Raw genomic sequence first — 25742 nt, forward strand, 5'->3', positions numbered from 1 at the left:
TCTATCCTTGTTAACCCCCTTGCCTGCATTTCTTCTTCCACCATCTTTAGCCAAGTCTTTCTCGGTCTTCCCCGTCCTAATTGCTTCATGAAGCAAATGAACACTACAAGGAATTTCAGGAAATAAGTTGGGGATTGAAAGAGGCGGATTTGGGGTGTTTTAACGTGGGTAGAAAAGATCAAGGTTTTAGATGGGGGAAGATAACAGATGGTGGTGAACATCTGTTTTAAAGACCCGGAGGGAGGAGAGGCATTGAAGAGAGTGAAGGAGTTTGTTCCAGAGGAGGAAGAAAAGAGGAATGAAGGAGTGAAGGTGAGCAGAGAGTCTTGATTTGGGAAGTTTCACCAGAAGAGGGTTGCTGGCAGATCTTGTGTGTCCCACAGGAATATTTGGGGGACAGAGCACAGGCAGAGCAGGGGGAGCAAGGCTGGAGAGGAGTCGGGAGAAGACAGAAAGACCACCTCCCTGCCTGCGCTGAGAGAGAGAAAGGCCCTCAGAATCAACTTCATTGCGGGAGATTCCAATGATTCTGAATGCTTTGGTTTCAATCGCGTGAAGCCAAGCTCGGTGTGAGGCAGGAGCACCAGCCCAGAGGGGAGAGCTGTATTCCAATGAGCTGCGGATGAATGTTTTGTATGTGGTGAGGAGCTAAGAAGTGCCCAGAAAGGACTTTGAATGACGAAGGATGCCCAGTCGGAACCTGGATTTGGAGGCCAGCTTGGAAATGCGGTCTTTCCAGGAAAGATCATGGCAGATAGTGAAACCCAAAAGCTTGAGTGACAGAACTTCTTCAAGAGGATTATTCAGAAAGTAGATGGGAGGGTTGTCCAGATGATCTTTTCGGAGAGACAAAGTGAGAGTGTGAGATTTGTCAGGATTGAAAGACATGTTCCACTTGTTTAAACAGTTTGTGATACTGTCCAGGTCTGCAGAGAGTGAAGAGGCTGCTGCAGGCCGATCTTAGGGTTGAGATATGGAGTGGCAGAGAGTGGAGTCATCAGCAAAGAGATAGAGAGGATTTTCCAGAGAGTCGGAGAGATCATTAATGAAGACAAGAAAAAGCACAGGGCCCAGAACACTGCCCTGAGGAACTCCAGCCTGAACAGGAAGGGGAGATGAGATAATTCCATTCAGGGCCACATGTTGACTGCAACCAGAAAGGAAGTCTGCAAGCCATGCGTGGAGGTTTCCGTCGATACCATAGGAGGAGAGTTTGATGAGCAGGGCGGGTTGCTCGACCATATCGAAGGCACGAGATATGTCAACGGAGACAGCTCTGATTTCCTTTTTGGTATTGAGGACCTCCATCCATTGTTGAGACAGCAGAAGCAGAATGTCCAGAGTAGAATGACCTGGTCTGAATCCAAATTGATGATCCGAGATCAAGCCATTGGAGAAGAGGAAGGATTTGATGTCAGAAGCAATGATCGATTCCAAGACCTTGCTGATGATTGGGAGCAGGCTGATTGGTCTGTAGTTGCAAGGATATGTTTTTGTACTTTTTTGTGTAAAGTGGTAGGGTTGGCTGATTTCCAAGCAGATGGCAGATGACATTGAGCAAAAGAGAGGGTGAAGAGAATTGAGAGAGGGTGAGATAGAGTGGCAGAGCAGGATTTTAGGACCTGTGGGCTGATGCCGTCTGGTCCAGTTGCAGAATCCCAGTCGAGGTTTGACAGAAACTTCTCCACCTTGTCAGGACAGAAGGACACAGAGTCCAGTCGCAGCTGGGTTCTACTGGGTAAGGTGGGTACAGAGAGTGATGGGTTTCGGATACAAGATTTTGAGGCAAACACAGAGTTGTCACGTGCGGTGTCAGCTGTGTAGCCATTTGAGGTAAGGGAGGGGATGAAGGGGGAACAAACACCAGAAACAGATTTGACCAGATGCCACCAGGATTTAGAGGAGGGACTCTCTGCGATAAAATGAGCTAGATTGCCCTTTCTGGCGTGGCCATTCAAGATACTGAACAAATACCCATGAATGAGGAGGTTATGCAAATGATGGGAGGAGGAAGCGGTTGTCATCTTGTGCCATATTTTCCGACAAGATCATCTTGCCCCACCTTACTAATCACCCCCATTTTTCTGGGGTGGGAACCGTGTGGAACATAATGCGAGACATATTTCCCTCAGGCCAAATCAAATGACTAAGCATCCATTGTTACCTAGGATGAAGCACTTTTTCAGCTTTTCAAATGTTTATAGGTGACCACTTCAAGAAAGGCCAAACCCGATCAATTTTGATGATTTTGTTTTTTAATTGCTGAGCATCCATTAACCATCTCTGCAATTGGAAACTCAAAGCTTATTTGACATTTTCAACCTGCGACTAGTTTGTTACGTGATAAAGACCCATCACCCAACACCCAACACAACCAGAAATAACAGAGTTAGAATGGACAGAGATTAAATCCGGTGGATTCTCCATGTTTACGTGCATTTCCTGATGCTAAATCTTCATAAAAATTGCGCGTGCAGCCATAAGCCATTTCACTTCACATTAAACCGCCCGAGCTAACAAGGATTTCTTTGATGCATGCAAGGCAGAGGCGGGCATATGGATCTGCTTTGGTCAAATTAGTTCTCTGATCACAGGCTTGGCAGAGCTAAACAGGCTGGGAAAGAAATCCACCTCCCTCACACCCATTTATCTGCCTCGTGTGGCACGCGCCCATGGACCCAGCCACAAACAAGTTCTTGGAAGGGCCTAAAATCTGGTTCTGTGCCAGAAACTAAAATCAAAAAAGTGAAGGAAGAGAAGATTAAAAAAACAATATCAGAGGAATAGAAAAAAATGTCACCGAAAACTGTTTTCCCCAAAATATGTAAAGGTATGGGTCATTCAGTCCCAAGTTATGGCCTTTAAGAGGCAGACAGAAGTGTTGCATATTTTATAGCACAGCTGTGGCATGTGGTACAAGATGGTGAGGTACCATAAGCATCCTCCCTTGGCTGCCTAATGAGGATGGGCTGCTCTTGGTTGATTAAAGGCCTCGAGTGGCGGTAATCAAGGTTGATGCCACAGCAGGTTAGAGTCTTTGCCGTCCGAATGGAGGAGTGCAATGGAAAGTGTGCCTGTTGGGAGTACGTTCGTAGAGACTGTTTGTATAACCACACCCAGGCCCATCTCCCCGGAAACGCCGGGTTAGAACTTGCTTGGCTGCAACTATCATTCCTTGAGGACTCTTCCTTTTGTGTCACCTGCTTTGTTTCAACCGCTTTACACCATCTTGAAGATATTCCTTGTACCGTAGATGTTACTGCATTTGTTGATGTTTTCATCTCAATAATCAAATGTAGGATTTTAATTTTGCACTTTTGATTGAATACAACGGAAAGTGTAGATCACGGTCAGGGCTGTCAAACTCCTCCTCCTGGCAGGACAATTGTCATTAATCCACTGGGTTGGGCGAACAACCATTTTTCCAGGAATCCCTGCAAGGTCAAAAGGACTGCAACATTCAAAATCTCTCTCACTCTCTCTCTGTCTATCTCTCTGTTTCTCTCTGTCTCTGTCTGTCTCTCTCTCACTCACTCTGTTTCTCTCCCTGTCTCTGTCTATCTCTCTCTCTGTCTATCTCTCTCTCTGTCTATCTCTCTCTGTCTGTCTATCTCTCTCTGTTTCTCTCTGTCTCTGTCTGTCTCTCTCTCTCTGTCTATCTCTCTCTCTCTGTCTATCTCTCTCTCTCTGTCTATCTCTCTCTCTCCGTCTGTCTATCTCTCTGTCTGTCTATCTCTCTGTCTATCTCTCTCTCTGTCTGTCTATCTCTCTCTGTCTGTCTGTCTGTCCATATCTATCTCTATCTCTATCTCTCTCTCTGTCTCTGTCTCTGTCTCTGTCTCTCTCTCACACACACACTCTGTCTCTCTCTGTCTATCTCTGTCTCCCCCGTCTATCGCTCTATCTCTGTCTCTCTCTGTCTATCGCTCTATCTCTGTCTCCCTCTGTCTATCGCTCTATCTGTTTCTCTCGATCTCATAATCTGTCTCTGTCTATCTCTCTGTCTGTCTCTCTATCTCTCTCTCTCTCTCTCTTTTTTTGTCTCTGTCTTCCTCTCTCTATCTCTCTGTCTCATCTATCTCACTCATAATTTACTTTTTGACCATGGTTTGCAAACGATACTAGTTGTATCCATTATTTGTTTTATTTACACTTCATATAAACTATTACAGACATTTGATTATGCTAACAACAAAATTAAACTTGCCGATCTCGAAATCTCAACAGTAAAGTGAAACATTTTTAGCTGCAGCGCATTAAATGCCTTGTGTGAATGCGAACATTCCAAAAACACTATACATGGCTCATTTAAAAACGAGTTTTGTCCCCCGAGAACAGGTAATAAACAGCAACACGTCATGTGGATTTAATAAGGTAACCTCAAAAATCAATGATACAAGGAGACAGCAAACAGCTTGCACTTTCACACAGTGTCATCTTTTTTTATTTATCTTGGCTCCTCATATCGTCCTCCCAATTCCCAATTATGATGGAGATTTACAATGTTTTACTTCTTGTTCTTTGTACATTTTTCCATTTGCATTCACACTGACTCTAAATAATTATGTTGTGGGTCATGACCTTCAGTGACCTTAAAATGACCTTTAGGATTATAATTTTAAAAATGGAACCCTATTTTATTGTACTCTTCACACATTTTTGATGTAATATAGCTTGGGTGCCAAGATTTATCATGAGATTCCCATGGAGTTGTTGATGTAATTTATTCCTTGTTTTGTTGGTGTTGGCTGGTGTTGGTGGCCTGGTGTTGGCTTAGCGGTTAGGGTGCTGGCTTGGGATCCTAGGATCCTGGGTTCGAATCCCGGTCGATCGCTGAATTAACACCAGGGGGGTTGACTCAGCCTGTCATCCTTCCGAGGTCGGCAAATTGAGTACCAGCTTGCTGGGATGAATGATTACGGTGTGTACCCCGATTTAGAATAGGTACACCATATCCCTGCGCATCGTAAGAGCGTGACCAAGGGTTGGCGTCAGGAAGGGCATCCGGCCATAAAAACATTGCCTCAAACAGGGAACCATGATTGTCATGGGGCCCGCAAGGCTACCCCCGCTCTAGCGGGGAAAATGGCCTTAAAACGATCATTCATTCATCCATTCATTCATCCAATGTCTCCAAATGGTGCTGAATTATCTAAGTGTTTGACATGAGTATCCCCCATGAGTGAGTATGATGACATGAGTACATGAGTATCATAATTATCATGACATGAGTATTTGAATTATCCCCCATCAGTATTCTCTGATACCCTGATAAGTCTAACGGCTAACTAATAATACTAAGGCTAATGACCCAGGTCATAGTTTTTAAATCTCCAGTTTCCTCCGCTGTTTCCTTGCCCATTTACTTGATATTGAATTACAATCCCAAATGATTTGGTGACGTTACTTTACAATCCGCCACAAACCAACTCCTCCCCTCCCTCCTTTATCCCTCCCTCAACCCCATCAAACCCACCGCCCACACCCTCCCTCCACCTTCCACATCACATTGTTCAATCAAGCACCACACCCTCTGGCATCTTTCACACACACACCCTCCTTCTGGCCTGCACATGCCTTTGTCTGTACATGCAATGTACATATCACAACATCGATGTTGGTAGTAGATATTCCAGAGATCGACGGCGATTCAATAGAAAATAACGAGTTGTTTTCCAGAACGCCACATGCCTTTACGCAACTTAACTTTCTTAAACCTGCTTCTTGTTTGGCAGAAGGGCGGGGTGTAAAATTTCATACAAGGTCAAAGAGTTAAGTTATGCACCATTAACAGAACAGTATACATGGCTGTGTGAACGGCCAAGTTTCCGTCTGCGAAACACTGCACAAATAAGCACGGTAACAGCAAAAACCCAAAAGATGATCATCTTATAATCGCTCAACTAACGAAAGTAACAATCCACGAAATGTGTTTTTAAAGAGAAGCATTCTTTCCCACACACATGAATGAACACACCTACATGCATTACATTCGGCACAGCTTAGAAAATGCAAGGGTGTGGAAGACAGGAGCGCCAATAATCCGACTCGCACTTCCTGCGGGCTATAAGTACTGGAAACTCAGGCCTACACATTCTCCTCTCACGCATCACTTGGCTCTGCTCATCTCAGTGGGGCTCGGATAATAAGCTTCTGACGAAATATTGCAGGGCCTGTGGGGGGGGGGGGGGGGAGGCGGCTTCAGTGAAGGTGTTTAGATGTTTACAGTTGACATACTATGAAGTACGTAACAGTACATTACACTGTGCTGAAAGCAGGCGTAACATTTTTGCAAATATTCCATGTTTGTTGGTTGTCTGCGCAGAAGCAATGTTCGACTAAATTCCAACAGCCTACAGGGACATTAAACTAACAATTCCATCTGCTTTTGTGGACATTAAGGATGGAGCGTTTTACACTGCAAAATGTTGCCACTGCACGCATGCTCCGTACCCAGCAAGCGAACACTGCGTCGAAACAGCAAGGATACGTTAAAAAGACGTTGAATAGACGGTTGTCTTGTTGTTGTTCGACAGCCGTGCTAGTGATGTGGTGCCTGCGGTGGGATATGCTAGGAATTTGAAATTTGTTCAGGGTATCGAGACGACAAGTCACCTGCTCTTTCTGAAAGACACTGTGGGATATTTTAATGTCCCCAGAAGCCAATGCGGACAGACGGGTTCGCCTGGAACGAGAGTACTGATGTGGCCACTGAATGGCAGACGATTGCCCGCCAAAGGAGGAATGATGAGTGAATGTGAAACAAATCGTGAAATTGAAATTGCCAGAATATATATGGAAGAATTGTAACAATGATTATTTTGTAACAGTATAGACAAAGCACAAAAAAGGTACACAGACTTCTAAATACAGTACTCAAATACAAGTTTTTTCAATTCCAAACGTTTGATTCTTCTCTTTGTCCATTGAAGGAAGGCAAAGATCCATGAAGTTATTACAATTAATTATTTTACTATCTCCAAGGCAAGAAAGTAACCATCGTCTAGTCAGGATCCAACTACAGACGGGTCACATTAAATAGGGCATCGCCAGCGGGCTAGCAGAAAAATGTTAGGTGGTCAAGAAAAGAGAAGCCACTAATGCTCCCAGCAACTGAGGCAAATAGGATTAGCACGACTCAGGTCACACCGACGGAGGATTAATTCCACCACTGCGAAGCCCCCGTGGTCAGGGACAAATGGAAATTGTGTGGAGAGGTACATCTCAATTCTCCTCGAGACCCTGCAATCTCTTTGACCTGCTTGTGAAATGTTCCCAAGGCAGATTCCAACGTAGTGCTTGGGTCACTGAGCCTCTCTTCGACAGGAATGCAATCCTGGCGCATATCCAGAGGCAATTTATACACAAGGCCTGTGCCAAGCAACCTCGTCTGGTCTTCGATGACTACCAAGACCACGACATGGCAAAAAAAAAAAAACAAAGGAAGATTTTTCATCGGGGTCATGCGACACATTTCAACAACACGTTTCATCTCGGCCCACTCAATGCAGCTCCAAGTAAATCTGTTCGCATTGAACCATGGAATTGTACAAGGAGAAGAAAATCTTTGTCTTCCATAAGAAAGGTGAGAGGCAAACTACCTGATGGGAAAAAGGAAGCCGAATGCATCTTAACTCTACGATGATTCTTTGTATAATTTAATGAAGTATAATTACCAATTAGGATGCTGAGTATCACCGACTGGCTATTGTGAGTCGCGTAATGATCACGATTTTTCGCGTTGACCTAAAATATCCCTCATCATTTCGGTCGCATCAGCTAGTCTGCTCAACAATCAGAACAATAACAATACTCGTCCAACAATGGCAAATTCAGTACAAGCTAATCCAAGAACAATAGGTGGCAATGCGAAAAACTGTGCACGCCCTGTTTGTAACAAAAGGCAAGCACCGCTCTGCAAGCTGGCACACCTGGGACGTACACGGCACTTGTCTGTGTCCCATTAGCACGCTGTGTTCCACTGTGCCCGGTGACACGCTTGGCTTCCAGCATCAGTGCAGCATCGATGACTGTCCAATTTACAGAGAGCTGTTGCAGCAACCTTGGCCTGGTTGGCTCCACTGAGGGCAGAGCTTGCAAAGTATGTGGCTGAAGTATGGCGGATGGGCTTCTAAAACAGGGATGTCACATGAAGGGCAATGGGCACAAAAAGCCGCATGGAGGAGGATATGCACGGTGTTGATTTTGGATGACGGATTGATGGCAGACCGTCGGCTCAGGGTTTTGGGACCTTGCTAATCGCGTACGAAGACAGAACTTTGTGCGATTATTCAAATTTTGTACAAGACAGACATTCAAACAAGGATTTCTACCTTTCTTTTCCAGTCCTACAACTAAACATTCATTCTTCTCCAACGAGTGTTGATGTTTTCCATTGGCATTTATTACCTTTTTTAGAAATTCTTCTTACAGGATTGTGCACAGGTAATGCACATACCTTTTGATCTGTCTGCATGCTATCGGTTTGATTTACATGGCCAACTATAAACTGTCGGATTGATGCTTCGCAGGCAGGCCATTGCCTCACAACATACGTGGTCCATTGGATGGACGTTAAGTGAGCATCCCATCTGCTGGCATTAGTTGGTGGACTTCAATACCATACAGTCAGTGTCCTTCAACAAAGAGTGGGTGAGGTATTGCTGGCACCCTGACCAAATTCCAAATACCTACAGGGGGCACTCCATTAGCAGTATCATAGAAACATACTACCTGTGGGCCAAAGTCCAGTGAAAGTTCAATGAGATAACAATAGTTCTCTGCTTACACCTTGTGCAATGGCATTGTCAACTCTGAGCAAGTTACACAGGAAGTGACATCAACGCTGGTCAAAGAATTGTGGGTGAACCCAATATGGTGTCTAATATAGTAGTATCTGCTGTGGAACAGAGGTATATCATTAAGGTCCTTGTGAAGGAGAATATCAAACCAGCTGAAATTCACAGGAGGCTGTCTGCACAATTTGGCGACGCATATCTTTCATTCAAAGACATCTGATGAGTTCAAAGATCCCTGTAGAATGGTCAGAGATATTGAGCATTCTCACATGCAAACAAATGATGTCAATCTTAAACAAACATTAAATGTGTTGAAAAGGGAATCACCAGATTACTACACGTGAGATTGTAGAAGAAATGGAGGCCAGTTCTAGAAGTGTGGAAGCAATCATTCATTCTCACTTGAAATTCAATCAGGTGAGTGCAAGGCTGGTACCAAAGGACCTCATGTTTGATTAAAAGGCAACTCATGCGGCCATTGCAACAGAATTCCTGGAAACACTACCAGATGGAGGGAGGTGACTTAGTGAAGAAGACTGACGTGATGACACCTGGCTCCATTACGTCATGCCAGAAATGAAGTGACGGAGCATAGAGTGAAGACATTCTTGGTCACCACCCCTAAAACAATTCATAGTTCAACCATCAACTGGAGGTACAAAATGAAGTGAGACAAGCAATACACAGATGGCAGCCATTTATGCTGTCTCGGGGAGTGACTTGACCGGATGATCATTCTCATCCTCAAATGGCGAATGTGACCGCTACTAGTACTAGTCTAGCGGAGACAATGCTTGGAAGTTCAAAATCATCCCGAGTGGTACACTCCAGATGTGTGACCTTGTGGATCACTCATAGAACATCTGGGTGGCACATGTCCTGAAAGGACTGCCAACCTGTCCCAAATATGTATATGCAGATGGTATGGCAAGTGTGTACATACGTGCAGCAGGAAATACCTCAAGAAATCGGTTAAGTTTCATCAACATTGTAACTTTCCACTTTATCGAACACAAAATCCATCTTGAACTACCCTCATCCATTACTCAACCAAAAAAACTCTTTTAATCGGCCCCTATTATGTAACCTCCCTCCAATGCATCCTACTCGATAATCGCATGAATGTCCGAGCGTTTTATTTATCTCTGTGTTCTGGTATGTTTCACGATTAATTTGGATATTTCGACTGTGCCGCAGCTGTTAAAACTGCTAAAAAAAAGGGGAAGAAAAAAAAAACCTGTTGCTTTATACTTTATCATGTTGACTAAACTAACAAACTTGTAAATCAGACCACGAGAGTAATCTACAAATATTTACGTGATAATTATCTCAGGAAAATTGCCAGCGATATAACAATAAGATTCATGCTTCATTGAAAAAGGAGGACGGAAAATGAGTTATTCCTGTTTCTTGTAAAGAAAACTCGTTTTAAAAGGCACTGAATGCTACACAAAGCATTCCCAAGTTTTAAGGACATTTATTTGTTGGGTTGTGGTTTATTTTTTTTCGTCAATTACAGCAGTTGTGACTCACAAACACAACGTTTCTGAAGCCATTGTCAAAACCATCAACACATGGAATTATTCTGCTACCTGTCAAGAAAATAGCGACATCGTTCACGCTCTATCAAACAATCTGAAGGTCTTCCTGGTGATGTGTAATTGCCCAAGCAATCAACAAGCTGACTAGTTAACATTTCAAGAATAGACCTTGTGGTTAAGAAGTTATAGCTAACTACATACATAGTCATGATGGAGATGCTTGCCTTGTGGAGTTAGTTCATTATTGGTAGGACGATCTCGATGGGACATGCAAGTAAAACAAAGATCGGACACATTCGAGAAGACAATCTGTTTCTTTTGTACACAGCTTGTTTCCCATTCTATCTCCAGTGCAGCATGACGTCATTGCCGGGCACCAAAGGGGGCCTGCCCATGACGCGCGCCAAAAGGGAGGACACAGTTTTCACTCCGTTTGTTTGTTTGTTCGTTTCCTTTTTTGGTTTCTTTTTTGTTTGTTTGTTTGTCCGGGCAATATCTCAGCCATCCTTCAAGCTATGAAGCTGAAATTTGGGCAAAATAGTGCGCACGTGCTTTGGCAAAAACGGTATTTTTATTTTTATTAATCGATTAATTGATTAATTACTTAATTATTATCGATTAATTAAGTACTTATTTCTTTTCTTTCTCATCTGGGCAATATCTCAGGCACCTTTTGAGTTAGGAAGCTGATATTTGGACATGACAATAACCAAGTGATTTGGCTGTAAAAGGTATTTTTGATTTATTACTTGCAAAATCGAAGATTTTTCAAGTATATTGGTCAGTTGCGTTTGTGGTTCTGTCTGTCTGTCTGTCTGTTTGTTTGTTTGTTTGTCACCGGCCTACAGGTCACAATTCTAAACCGATCGTCACGAAACTTCACCAAGTTGTATAGGTCGTCCCAATTGAGAAGCCTATTGTTTTTGGGGTCAAAAGGTCAAAAGGTCAACATAGGCCAAAGGTCACCAACTTTGCTATATTTCTAAAATCCTCAATTTTCATCCGATTTACTTGAAATTTGAAAAGGAATTGCATATCTGGTCAATGAATTCAACCACCAAGTATATTTGAGGTCAACATAGGCCAAAAGGTCAACATATGCCACATTTCTAAAATCCTCAATTTTCATCCAATTGACTTGAAATTTGAAGAGGACTTGCATATCTGGTCACTGCATTCAACCACAAATTATATTTTAGGTAAACATAGGCCAAAAGGTCAACATAGGCTGAATTTCTAAAATCACCAATTTTCATTTTATTGACTTGAGATTCTAAGAGGATTTACATATATGGTCACTGAATTCAACCACCAACTATTTTTGAGGTCAACATAGGCCAAAAGGTCAACATAGGCCAAGTTTTTAAAATCCTCAATTTTCATCTGATTGACTTGAAAATTGAACAGCATTTGCACATTGAATCACTAAATAGGGAAACTAACGATTTTTGAGGTCAAAATGTCAAAGGTCAACTCAAGGTCAACCTTCCAAAATCATCATTTTTCATTTGAAAAATCGAAACTTTTCTTCCTATTGACCTGAGCTTTGATCAAGATTGTCAATTTGAATCTTGATGAAATGGACAATTTGCTGTATCAATGGAATTTTTTTTCTTGGGGGTGGGGGGCGGATTTTGTAAGTATCGTGCTCCGCATGACATCTTCTTGTTATTTTATTGATGAATCAATTAATCGATAAATTATTTAATTATTCGATTAATCACTAAAAAAAATTTAGTTACAGATTTGGATGAAACAGTGGTGGTTTAGCTATGCTATTAGCCAATTGATTTATGAATTAATTATTTTACGATTATTATTTATTTACTTTCATTATTTATCATTTATTTATTTACTTTCTCATCGAAGCATTATCTGAGGCACCTTTTGGGCTAGGAAGCTGATATTTGGACATGACAGTGACCAAGTAATTTGGCTATATAGGATATTTTTGATTTATTGATCAATCAATTAATCAATTAAATACTTGTTTTTTAATCAATTAATCGATTAATTATTTAATTTTTCGATTAATTAATAATTTCATTAATTTTTCAAATTTACAGCTTCGGGTGAAACAATGGTAGTTTAGGTATGCTTTAGCCAATTGATTAAGAAATTAATTATTTTACCATTATTATTTATTTATTTTAATTCCACAATTAATCAATCAATTATATTATTGTACACCTCTCCCTTCCAATACCATCTCTATGTGCTACCCCGGCAATGCCGCACGCTGGAGGATATGTTATTTATTATTTGGCATGGGGGAGGTGTACTTTGAATGTATCTGTGCTTGTTTTTTTTTTGGTCTGCCATGCCTGCTGGTCACCTGCGTAGTTTGTAACCACTAAAAACGTTAAACTGTAATTTTCTGTTTTGTAACTCTGGATGAAAAACATGACCCATGCAGTGGAAATTAGGAATTCAGGATTTCCTTAGCAAGCCATCATCTAATTGTCGTCGGGATCACCGATGCACATCGATGTGTCCTCACCTCAACAATATCCGAGTTGGTGCGAGACTCGTGCGGTTCATTGTACTCGGTGTACTTGAGCAGAACCTTGTCCATGTCCGTGCTGGCATATTGGAATAGCTTGTTGGCACTGTTAAAGATGATGAGTGCAATCTCGCAGTTACACAGGACACTTAGCTCGTATGCCTTCTTCATCAGACCAAACTTGCGCTTGGTGAACGTCACCTGTGTGAAAGAGATGTACAGTCAATGACAATAGTAATTTGTAGCATTACCACCATGATGAAACGACTTATTTTGTCATACCACTTCCCGAGAGGGCCCAAATGATAGCAAGGTGCTTCCAGCGCTATATTTTCACATGCAGGTTATGCAGAACAGCTCTGAAGTTAGACAGAAATGTCTACTTAAGAAGCATATCATGAGCAGTGCTGTGTCTTGTGTGTGCAGCCTCAAAGACCCCAATAACCCCTCGAGGTTATCGGATAAGACTTGTTTCACATGTGGTGTAATTGTTAGTATCTGCTTTGAGTTTGGGAGGTTGTTGGTTCAATCCCAGCCGATTCATACCAAAGACTGGTACGTGCTGCTTCTTTGCTTTACACTCAGGAGTTAAAAAGTCAGAGCACGGACAACCAACCATTGTTTGGAAACCATTGTGCAGGTATGATGAGTTTAATGGCCTCCTCCTGCATTGATGTTCCCTGTAAGGGAACTCATAATGTATATATATACAGTATCTATCTATAATTCCAGTAATCTCTGTGTGTATGTATGTATGTATGTATGTATGTATGTATGTATGTATGTCTGTATGTCTGTGACCGCTGTTTCTCGACAACCACGGGTTCGATATACTTGAAACTTGCCAGGTATATTGCTGGGGACCCGAGGATGTGCCTTTTCAAGGTTTCATATTAATCGGACAAGTAGTTACCGAGCTATGTCCAAAAAACGATTCAACCAATCAGAGAGCAGCGAGCTATCACGTGTGCCGAACGTGCCGAACAGACTCTGCCTCGGACGGCACATTTGAGAGCGTATTCATTTATTTCACGTTGGCAAACTATGTTGCCGCTATGTTGGCGTTAAACTATGTTTTAAAACTAATTAAAACTAATTTGCGATTCTTTCGCTTTCCTGCGCGTTTGTGCACGTTATGGCGATTTCTTTACCAAACTCCGCAAGCCGTTCGCTTTGGACCAAACCATTTCATGTAAATAGAGGGGGGGGATTGTCACCGTACTCGCAAGCCGTTCGCTTTGGACCAAACCATTTCATGTAAATAGAGGGGGGGGATTGTCACCGTACTCGCAAGCCGTTCGCTTTGGACCAAACCATTTCATGTAAATAGAGGGGGGGGGAATATAATTTTAGATATATATATAGTACGGGCATGCCCTAGTATATATAATTATGATAACGTCGGCATGGTTATCTTTCTTGCTGCATCATGTTCTTTTCATTACCAGACATGAAAAGCAAGTCATGCATAGGATGGCTCATTAAACTGATCGGATGTTTTACTAAAACAGTGTCGACGCTCATGGAGGAGCTAGAATACAGAACGAACCAGGACATAACAGAACGCAAAGAGCAGTCAAAAGAAGGAGAAGGGAGGCACTCGCCAACAGATGGGTTGAGTGACAAAATAGAGGGAGATTTAGAGAAATACGAGATGTGGGCAAGAATGAGTGAAAAAGGGGGGAACACAGGGGGGGCGAACAAGGTGGATACGGCCGCAAACACTCAATAACACAAGTGGAAGGAAAAACTTGTCTGTGTTTCCTTGTTACTTGCGAAAATCGAAGATTTTCCAAGTATATTGGTTGGTCTTGTGCGATATTACTTGACCAAAAAAATTATTCACAAGTATGTTGATCACTCCGGTTGTGTGTGTGTGTGTGTGTGTGTATGTGTGTGTGTGTGTGTGTGTGTGTGTGTGTGTGTGTGTGTGTGTGTGTGTGTGTGTGTGTGTGTGTGTGTGTGTGTGTGTGGGCAAATTTGTTTTTTTTTTTTGCAAGTATGTTGATCACTCCGGTTTGTGTGTTTGTCTGTCCGCTCACTTATACTTGCCTACAGGTCACAGCTTTTAACCGATCTTCACGAAACGTCACCAAATGGTAGAGTTCATGGTCCAACAAAATCCTGTATATTTTGAGGTCAAAAAGTCAAAAGGTCAACATAGGCCAAAAGTCAACCACTTCTTTTCAAATTTCTAAAAGCCTCAATTTTCATCTGATTGACTTGAAATTTGAATAGGATTTACATATCGGTGAACTGAATTCAACCGACAACTATTTTTGAGATCAGTGTAGGCCAAAAGGTCAACCACTTTTTTTTGAATTTCTAAAATCCCCCATTTTTAACCAATTGACTTGAAATTTGAATACGATTTATATATCGGCTAACTGAATTCAACCACCAACTATATTTGAGATCAGCATAGGCCAAAAGGTCAACATAGGCCAAAAGTCAACAACAATTTCAAATTCTTTAAATCCTCAATTTTCATCCGATTGACTTGGAATTTGAATGGGATTTTCATATCAGCGAACTGAATTCAACCACAAACTATTTTTGAGATCAACATAGGCCAAAAGGTCAACATAGGCAATAGGTCAACCACTTTTTTCATAATTCTAAAGTTCTCAATTTTCATTTGATTGACTTGAAATTTGAATCGGATTTTCATATCAGCGAACTGAATTCAACCACCAACTATTTTTGAGATCAGCATAGGCCAAAAGGTCAACATAGGCCAAAGGACAACAATTTAAAATTTCTAAAATCCTCAATTTCAACCGATTCACTTGAAATCTGAATAGGATTTTCATATCAGCGAACTGAATTCAACCACCAACTATTTTTTGATCAACATAAGTCATAACGTCAACGGCCAAAGGTCAACCAATTTTTTCGAATTTCTAAAATCCTCAATTTTCATCCGATTGACTTGAAATTTCAAAAGGTTTTTCATAGCTTACTGAATTCAACCACCTTGAGGTCAACATAGGCCAAAAGGTCAACATAGGCCAAATTTCTAAAAATTGTCAATTTTCATCCGATTAGCTTAAACTTTGAAGACGATTTGCATATCAGGTCACTGAATTCAATCACTAATTATTTTTGAGGTCAAAAGGTTGCTCTACCGAGTGCCATTCTACTTTGTTCTGTTTTGCCAAGTGTCACTCTATGAGTGATTTTCCATTTGTGGGTTTGTCTGTCCGCTCACTTATACTTGACTACAGGTCACAATTTTAAACCGATCTTCATGAAACTTCACCAAATGGTAGAGTTCATAGTCCGACAACATCCGATATATTTTTGAGGTCAAAAGGTCAACATAGGCCAAAGGCCAACCACTTTTGTCATATTTCTAAAATCCTCAATTTTCATCCGTTTGACTTGAAATTTGAATAGAATTTTCATATCAGTTAACTGAATTCAACCAACAACTATTTTTGAGGTTAACATAGGCCAAAACGTCAGCATAGGCCAGTTTTCCAAAACACTCAATTTTCCTCTGAATAAATTGAAATTTTAACAGGATTTGCATATCTGGACACTGAATTCAACCACCAAGTAATTTTGAGGTCAACATAGGCCAAAAGGTCACAGAGGCCAAATTTCTAAAATACTCAATTTTCATCCGAATAACTTGAAATTTTTAGAGGATTTGCATATCTAGTCACTAAATTCAAACACCCAGTATTTTTAGGTCAACTTAGGCCAAAAGGTCAACATTGGCCAAAAGGTCAACATAGGCCAAAAGGTCAACTTGGCCAAATTTCTAAAATTCTAAATTTTCATCTGATTAACTGGAAATCTCAGGCGGATTTGCATACCAGGTCACTGAATTCACCCGCCAATTATTTTTGAGGTCACCATAGGCCGACAACTTATTTTAGGGATTTCGTAAGTATCGTGCTATGCACGACATATTTATTGTTCGTTTGTTTGTTTGTTTGTTTGTGAACAGGACATCTCATAAAGTCATCAATGGATTCAAACGAAACTTTGTGGACAGGTTAGGTGTGTGACAAAGACAAAATGATTCGATTTTGGCGAAGATCCGACCTATCAAAGGGATACAAAACGTAAATTGTTCAGCCTGGTGGAGGAATGAGCTCTACCGAGTCCGCTCTAGTTTATCTATTTTTTATTTACCTTTTCTATGAAAGGTAGTGTGATTTATGCGTTGGATGTTGTAGCATTTTGGTGGAACTGCCTTTTCATCGACATCTTTCTACTGACCATGCCAAGTCTCCATCAGGGACATCAATGGTCAACGACGATATGTGATAGATTGGACAAGTTGATTCAGAGGTCCTAAATCTTATTCAGATTCATATCAGAGGTTGATTGTTGGACAACTCAGTTGCAATCCATTTGAGATCCTGAATCTGAGTTATGCAGCATTTTATTCAGATTTCATGATCATCGCTCACTGCCCTTTAAAATCTTTGGTGGAAACCGACTTGTATAACTCATAATTCAAGTTCCCTGCCGTACTATTAATTTCAACAAGCAGTTGCACAACAATCGTGAATGCTCCTCAATTAACTCCTCCATGAAGGTCTTTAATGAAAGAGCTGGGGTTTACCAACAAGCCATCGTGACATGATCATTCTCCTGAAATTAATTTGGTTGCCAGAAAGAAATTTGATTCTGGTTACCTGGCCAAAGTCTATCTCATCCTCCCCATCTGTAGCATTGCTCAGAGATGGTCCAATATCATAGTCTAGAATCTAGATGTTGTTTTTAATCCAGAAATTACTTAATGTGTCTGTTTTGTTTGAAGGATGTCTTCACATGCACACAATCTTGGATGATCTGTTTGTAAACTTTGTGTCAAGTGATTATTAAAGTTGGAATTTTTTTTTTATTCATCAGTTCATCTTATCCATCTTCCCTTAGTCGTGTGGGAGATTTTATGGTAAGAGATCACTGTAAATTAATGAAATAACCATAATGGAATTTGGTAATAATAATGTGTTTATAACTTTCTTTCTTGTTTCACGAAAAAAACATGAAAAGGGTAGATCGGATAACTTTACACGTCAGGGATCCAAGCAGTACAGTTTCAGCATTGTTTAGAAACATTTAAACCTCTTAACATACTCCTCCATTTCACCATCACCTTCCATCTTATATTTCACACATGCATACACACATACATACACACATATATACAGATACAGACACACACATAATACACACACACATACACACACACACAGACACACACACACACACACACACACACACACACATACACACACACATACATACACACATACACACACGTACATTCACATGAACATACACACAAACACAGACACACGTACATTCACATGAACATACACACACACACACACACACACACACACACACACACACACACACACACACACACACACACTGACAGACACACAAACACACATACAAATACACACACACACACACACGTACATACATATACACATACACATACATATACATACACACACACACACACACACACACACACACACATACACACATACACACACGTACATTCACATGAACATACACACACAGACACACGTACATTCACACGTACACACACACAAACACACATACAAACACATATACAAATACACACACACATACATATACACATACACACACAGTACATACGTACACACACACACACACACACACACACACACACACACATACACACACGTACATTCACATGAACATACACACACACACACACACACACAAACACACATACACACATACACGGACATTCACATGAACATACACACACACACACACACACACACACACACACACACACACACACACACACACACACAAACACACACATACAGTACATACATACACACATACACACATGCGCACACACACACACACACACACACATATACACACACACATACAACCTTACCTCCTCCCCTCCCCCCCCATGCTCCCTTCTTCCTCTCCATAATCCACCAATCCACAACTGTTGAATATATTTTCCCATCACAAGTCATTCACTAGAAACCAACACAAAGAGTTCAGGAAAACTAATAAATAGCCAATAAAAACATTAAAAACAATGAACGTGGATTGTGGTTGTGGCCGGGGGTTCCAAAATGCCCAAAGATGTTCGATTACTTCGGTCAATACATCTATCTATAATTCCAGCAATCTCTGTGTGTCTGTCTGTGTGTCTGTGACCGCTGTTTCTCGACAACCACGGGTCCGATATACTTGAAACTTGCCAGGTATATTGCTGGGGACCCGAGGATGTGCCTTTTCAAGGTTTGTAATTAATCGGACAAGTACCTACCGAGCTATGTCCAAAAAACGCTTCAACCAATCAGAGAGCAGCGAGCTATCACGTGTGCCGAACCGTTAATGCAATGCAAGCGTTAATGCGTTAATGCAAGGCTTTTCTTTTTTTCCCTCTTCTCTTTCTACTTTTCCTTGCGATTAAATTGCAAACAGCCAAAATACGTTGGCGCTAATTGAATAATTGGCCATTAACACTAAAATAATCGTAACTGCGATATGCCAGCTTCCGGACAGTGCAGCCTTCCATGTTGTTGTTGTTTGCAGCAGCTGTTTGCAGCAAGGCAAGGCTTTTCAACTATGTTGCCGTTAAACTATGTTTTAAAACGAATTCAAACTGCGATTAAATTACAACGATTCATCCTAACTGCGATTTGCGAACTTCCGGACAGTGACGACTTATCTTCCGGCAGCCAATCACAGAACGCTCTGTTGCGTAGGCGTGGCCGATGTGAGACGAGCGGAGCTGAGCGCGTTACGAGCTGACCGCCATTACGGTACGTAATTCGATTTCTTATGCGCATTATTTCTCCCAATTCAGTCAGAGCGAAGGGCGGAAGCGAAGAGCGTTGCTTTTTTTGTTTACGGGCGTACGGGCGGGGTAGAGCGTACGGGTAGCGTTTTTTTTTTTTTTTGGCCACGGAACGGGCACCCACGTACGGGCAATGCCCTAGTCTATCTATAATTCCAGTAATCTCTGTCTGTACGTTTGTACGTTTGTACGTCTGTGACCGCTGTTTCTCGACAACCACGGGTCCGATATACTTTTAACTTGCCAGGTATATTGCTGGGGACCCGAGGATGTGCCTTTTCAAGGTTTCATATTAATCGGACAATTACTTACCGAGCTATGTCCAAAAAACGATTCAACCAATCAGAGAGCAGCGAACGATCGCGTGTGCCGAACGTGGCGGACACACTCTGCCTCGGACGGCACATTTGAGAGCGTATTCATTTATTTCACGTTTGCAAACTATGTTGGCGTTAAACTATGTTTTAAAACTAATAAAACCGAATTTGCGATTCATTCGCTTTCCTGCGCGTTTGTGCACGCGATGGCGATTTCTTTACCAAACTCCGGAAGCCGTTCGCTTTGGACCAAACCATTGCATGTAAATAGAGGGGGGGGATTGTCACCGTACTCGCAAGCCGTTCGCTTTGGACCAAACCATTTCATGTAAATAGAGGGGGGGGGGGGGATATAATTTTAGATATAGATATAGTACGGGCAATGCCCTAGTCTATCTATAATTCCAGTAATCTCTGTCTGTACGTTTGTACGTTTGTCTGTCTGTGACCGCTGTTTCTCGACAACCACGGGTCCGATATACTTTTCACTTGCCAGGTATATTGCTGGGGACCCGAGGATGTGCCTTTTCAAGGTTTCATATTAATCGGACAATTACTTACCGAGCTATGTCCAAAAAACGATTCAACCAATCAGAGAGCAGCGAGCTATCGCGTGTGCCGAACGTGGCGGACACACTCTGCCTCGGATGGCACATTTGAGAGCGTATTCATTTATTTCACGTTTGCAAACTATGTTGGCGTTAAACTACGTTTTAAAACTAATAAAAACGAATTTGCGATTCATTCGCTTTCCTGCGCGTTTGTGCACGCGATGGCGATTTCTTTACCAAACTCCGGAAGCCGTTCGCTTTGGACCAAACCATTGCATGTAAATAGAGGGGGGGGGGGGTTCTGTGGTCGTTGCGAATGGACCAAACCATTCATGTAAATAGAGGGGGGGGATTGTCACTGTACTCGCAAGCCGTTCGCCGTTCGCTTTGGCGTTGCGAATGGACCAAACCATTTCATGTAAATAGAGGGGGGGGATATAATTTTAGATAGATATATAGTACGGGCATATATATAGTACGGGCATGCCCTAGTAATCATAATCATAATGAGGGGGAAACGATCCTCAGAAGCACGAAATAACCATTTTCACCTGGTGTACGTTTCCCCTTCCCTCGGCCTTTGTGTGTAATAGACAGTTTGTTATATATTCTATCCCCTGTGCCACCTGAGTTCCATCTCACATGTACAATAAAATAAAACAGACCTTATGGTTGTCTGCCTTGGCAGTTCGCTGGTTATCCGATTCATTCTTCCCCTTCGTTTCGATTGATGTGCGATGACCACATGCGACGTCACGATGACCATGCGACGTCACGAGTGTCACTGTGTTGACATACGAATGGAGCACCGACTCAGGATGGGCAAGGTTTCCTCCTGCTACCTTTATATCCCGCACCTTGTATTTTACCAAAGATAATATATTATTCCTCATTTGGCGAACAATCTGCCCCTGCGAACGTCAGGCATGCCGGTGAACGTCTACGCGCAATGGCACAAATGGCATCGCGTCTTCCGTCTTGCCACCACATTATGACACACAAGAGCAATTTGTGCCAAGTCCGAGGAGATGCAGCTTTTAGAAGATGTAAAAAACCTTCCTCGGCCCTGCAACATGGAAGTGGATCGGTTGCGATGCTTCACCTTCCTAAGGTCATCCCTGCTGGGCACCTCTAACATGAAAAGGTAATCAAAGCGAAAGAAGCAATGGATTTGTGCAGGCCTGGCTGTGCAAAATGCGAGGTATGTTGGCAGGAAGCACAAAGGGCTATCTTCTTTTCTTTTTTTTACTTCCTCATTATAACCACTCATAATCGTCCCACGTTATTAGGGTAATGCATTCACCTGTTCATCACGAGATGCCTCCATCACCATAGGAGCTCCACGTAAGCATTGGGTCATCAGCTAAAATGTCCTTTTGGCAGGACACGAATTATGGCCCGTCCAAAAAGGCTGTGCGAAAGCTTTCTTAAGGTGCATTAGCCTTCCTGCTCTGAAACACCCACGCTTTACCAAGCCCCGGCTCGTGTGGAATTGATCAGTCGAAAAAGCTTTGGCTCGCCAGGCCACGTTAGGAAAAGGACTTATGACCACGTTCGAGCTCGCACGGTCGAAGCCCAAAGCGAAACCCTTGTGTGAAGTTCCACATCCTCTCACTAACCGAGGTGCCAAAACGAACCGAGTCTTCGGCATTCATCGGTGGCTTTTGCCATCCGAGGAATTACTGTGGATGACTTCCAGAGTTAGGCTCCCCGTGCCGCGGAGCAAGGTCAATGCGTGATCGTCTTGCGTGCCGGTGAAGAGACCGGACGCCTTTTGATTCGGGCAAAACCTGAATTTTGCAAACACCTGTAATAGGCCTACCTATCCGAAAATGTCATTCACCTGGATGCAATTTGTAACGTGTCCTTTTGTGACCACCCGTCTCACGTGGTCACGTGGCTGTGACCACTTTTCTTGAGCAAGACGAGCCTTCCTCGGCTCGCTGTGAATCCGAGTTTTCGCTGCACACTTGTTCAAATGTCATTCGGTTTTGGTAGACATCATGCAATCGGGCACGGCCATACTGAGTCCCTTTATGGCCGCTTGTGTGTGCGTACATGGGAATTAGGGTGACGTTTTAACATCACTCCATTTCTAGCCAAATTCCTGCCTCGGTGATGCATGTCCTCATGCTAACCACAAACTCACGTATTTACTTGGAAAATAAGGGTCCAACTAAGAATCTGCCAACATACACAATCGAGCATTCCTCCTCGAGTTTGAAAGAAAATTCAGGTTTACATTTCTCGGCAGGATCTCCACCTGCACTGGCTGTGGATCGAGGCTGATGGAACGTTTGCTGAATTTTTTATGCCATGCGTTTTCCTGCTTCCTTCGTAGCTGGAATGATCGCAAATTAGGGTTTGAAGGTGAGAGTGGAATGTCATGTTTTGCTTGCACGTCAATGGTCTGTTATTCTGAATAATAAGATACATAGACCTGTTGTGGATCAAAAAAATTTTTTTAAAGTTTAACACCTGTCACACCGGCAGCATTTGCCAACAATATGGCATAAATCCTGCAATAGGGCCATGCTGTATTCCATTCAAATTGACGTTATGAACAAGGAATTCCATCGCCAATTCGTAGAGTAGCAATATGCGTGTGAAGAGGAGGCAGGCACACAAGGAAACGGAGTTGGAAATTTCGTACATAATTTGTAGATGACCACTACAAGAACTTGCATCACTTGCATCGACATGGAGTGCTGAAGCCTCATCATAGTCATTGATCAAGTGAAATACTTAATTAACCAATACATAGTTAATACATAATACCTAATATAATACTATATACTACAACAACTGTAATATATATGGTATTATATTATTAATATATTAATTTAATAATTAAATATTAATTTAGTGTAATATTAATACAATAATATTAATATAATATTTAATATAATATTAATATATTAATTTAATAATTAAATATATTACATTAATAATATATATATAATATTCTATAGTTAATAGTTAATAGTATATAAATAAAAATAATAACCACCTTTAGAGGCCATTTTTCCCCACAAAGCGGGGGTTGGCCTTTTTCGGGAACCGTGGTTGTTGTTTTTTTTCGGTTCCCTTTTTGAAGCAATGTTTTACGGCCGGATGCCCTTCCTGACACCAACCCTTTTTGCCGCCTTTAACGACAAACGAGTTAATAGTAAAGTTAATTAATACATAATATTAAAAGTATTATGATTATTGATGTGGTAGTGATAGTGTAATTGATTGATTGATAGATTGATTGATAGGTTAAGTGTGGAGTGCATGGAGTCAAGGAGTGATGCATGGAGTGCATGGAGTACAAGGTAAGTAACTTGAACTCAATAGCCCCAATTTCATAAGAATATAATGATGATGTAAAGAACATCATCACCAATGCTGTTATGAGGCAAATAATGTAAACTAGATATCTGTGATCACAAAGCGATCGCCAAGGGCAAGTCTGCCCCCAGCCCGCGATCCAATAATGGCCATATTATTTTTTGGATGGTCATATGACCTAGACCTTTACAATTAGGGATAGAGTGTAAATTAAGAAAATGTGTCCCCATCTACAATCTACCCATAAAAACTCAACATCATAAAAATCGGAGGGGTATTATTGAAGTTATGATGAAAATATGAATTTTTATTAATTAGGTCACAATTCCAAAATAAATAGGTCAAGGACATCAAATATCAGGTGCATAATTCCAATGAAGGAACACTATTATGATAGAAAAACCTCTATCTTGGAAGGCCAGGCGGTGTTTCTGATTCCACTTTGGCAAAATTGAGTGATGACTAAAAAGTGGGTCCTTTTATTATTATTTTTATTGCCATTTGACCTTGACCTATAATCCTGAGGGCAATGATGTAAATTAAGCGTAAATATGTATTGCTATAGTCTAGGCTATCTAGAGAGGGCATTTTTGTTCCGACTGGACAAATATTAGTCGAGTCATGGTAAAAAGTGTTAAATGTTTATAATTAGGTCATGACCTTAAAATAGGTCAAGGTCAAAATAATTAGGTCAACCCCGCATACTTTATATTCCCATTTTTAATGCAAATGTTCATTGCTAAAGTCCCAGCCGGCTCAGAGATGCAGCTCAGACATTGGCAGAAAAAAGGAAGAAAAACAAAACCTAAATGGTGGTTTAGTACTCCGAGGGGTCTAAGAAACTCTGGGGTACAATTAAAAAGTGGGGGCACCAATTGTAGAAACAAACCCTACAACAGCAATAAGCCTTCCCCTATCCTATAGTGGGAGGCTTAATAGAGTGTCAGTTTTTAATGCATGGCCATTGTGGTGCAAAATTGAATGTCGTCCTCACCCTCCACAAACAAGAAGAAATATAACCACACTTGCCTGCCTGTTCCTTTCGTCCACAATCTTCGCAATCTGTATCTTTTTCCTCCCCATCTTCACTCCTTCACTCGGCGTTCCTTCGCCCCCTCGTATGTCCTTCTTCACTTCCGTCGGTCCAACAACAGGAATTCAAACCTTTCCCTGAACTTCCGCCCAGACTCTTCAACACTCTTTCAAATACGTGCTCGATTCACTCCTAACGGAGAGAGCAGGGGCAAATGGGGAAACGGAGAGAAGTTGAGTATAAGGGGAAGAGAGATGAAAACAGGAAAAGAGAAGTTTACAGATATTGAAGACTAAACGTATAAAATGAACTCCATTTACGTCACACAAGCTCACATCTAGAGTTAGACATTTTCCTGTCTTGCATGGAGCTCTCTCAGAAAACCACTTCAACATTGAGATGCAAAGACTCTTCACCTGAAACCTGAAACTATTTGAACTCTTCACCTGAAACAATGCAATTGGGCTTTTATAGTTCATGTTTTATCGTTCATGTACATGCGTCATGCATCTGAAGATGTTATTCAACTTAAAGTGCCTATTCTTTTTCCTTTCATATGCAGCACATGGCTGCTGGTTACATCATTTGTTGGGGGGTGGCTGTGCCACTGATGCAGTGCCCCCTGTAAGTCAGAGCAGGATTTTGGAATTTGTTTAGGGTGCGTTTGTGCTACCTCCCGACTCTTCGCATCGGACACCTTGGAATCCTCAACGTCCACCAACTAATTGTGGCAGATCAGTTTACCATCCATACAAGGGATGGCACACACATTGATGAATCACCCTGACTGTGAAACACAAGGATGACATT

General features: G+C 41.7%; 1 protein-coding gene across 13 annotated transcripts in view; it reads right to left on the bottom strand.

Moving 5' to 3' along the window:
* LOC137429802 (myocyte-specific enhancer factor 2C) overlaps nucleotides 1-25742 on the bottom strand; it is a 214021-nt gene that overhangs the window by 133865 nt on the left and 54414 nt on the right. For all 13 annotated transcript variants that reach the window (XM_078779861.1, XM_078779872.1, XM_078779865.1 and 10 more), the window contains 2 exons: nucleotides 24929-25124; nucleotides 12840-13043 (listed from right to left, as the gene is read on the bottom strand). In XM_078779861.1, coding sequence (XP_078635987.1) covers nucleotides 12840-13043; nucleotides 24929-24982 — 258 coding nt within the window. In that variant the 5' untranslated portion in view covers nucleotides 24983-25124. The remainder of the gene's footprint in view (nucleotides 1-12839; nucleotides 13044-24928; nucleotides 25125-25742) is intronic.

This window comes from Myxine glutinosa, chromosome 6 (assembly GCF_964187855.1).
Source record: "Myxine glutinosa chromosome 6, kmMyxGlut1.1, whole genome shotgun sequence".
Classification (NCBI taxonomy): domain Eukaryota; kingdom Metazoa; phylum Chordata; class Myxini; order Myxiniformes; family Myxinidae; genus Myxine; species Myxine glutinosa.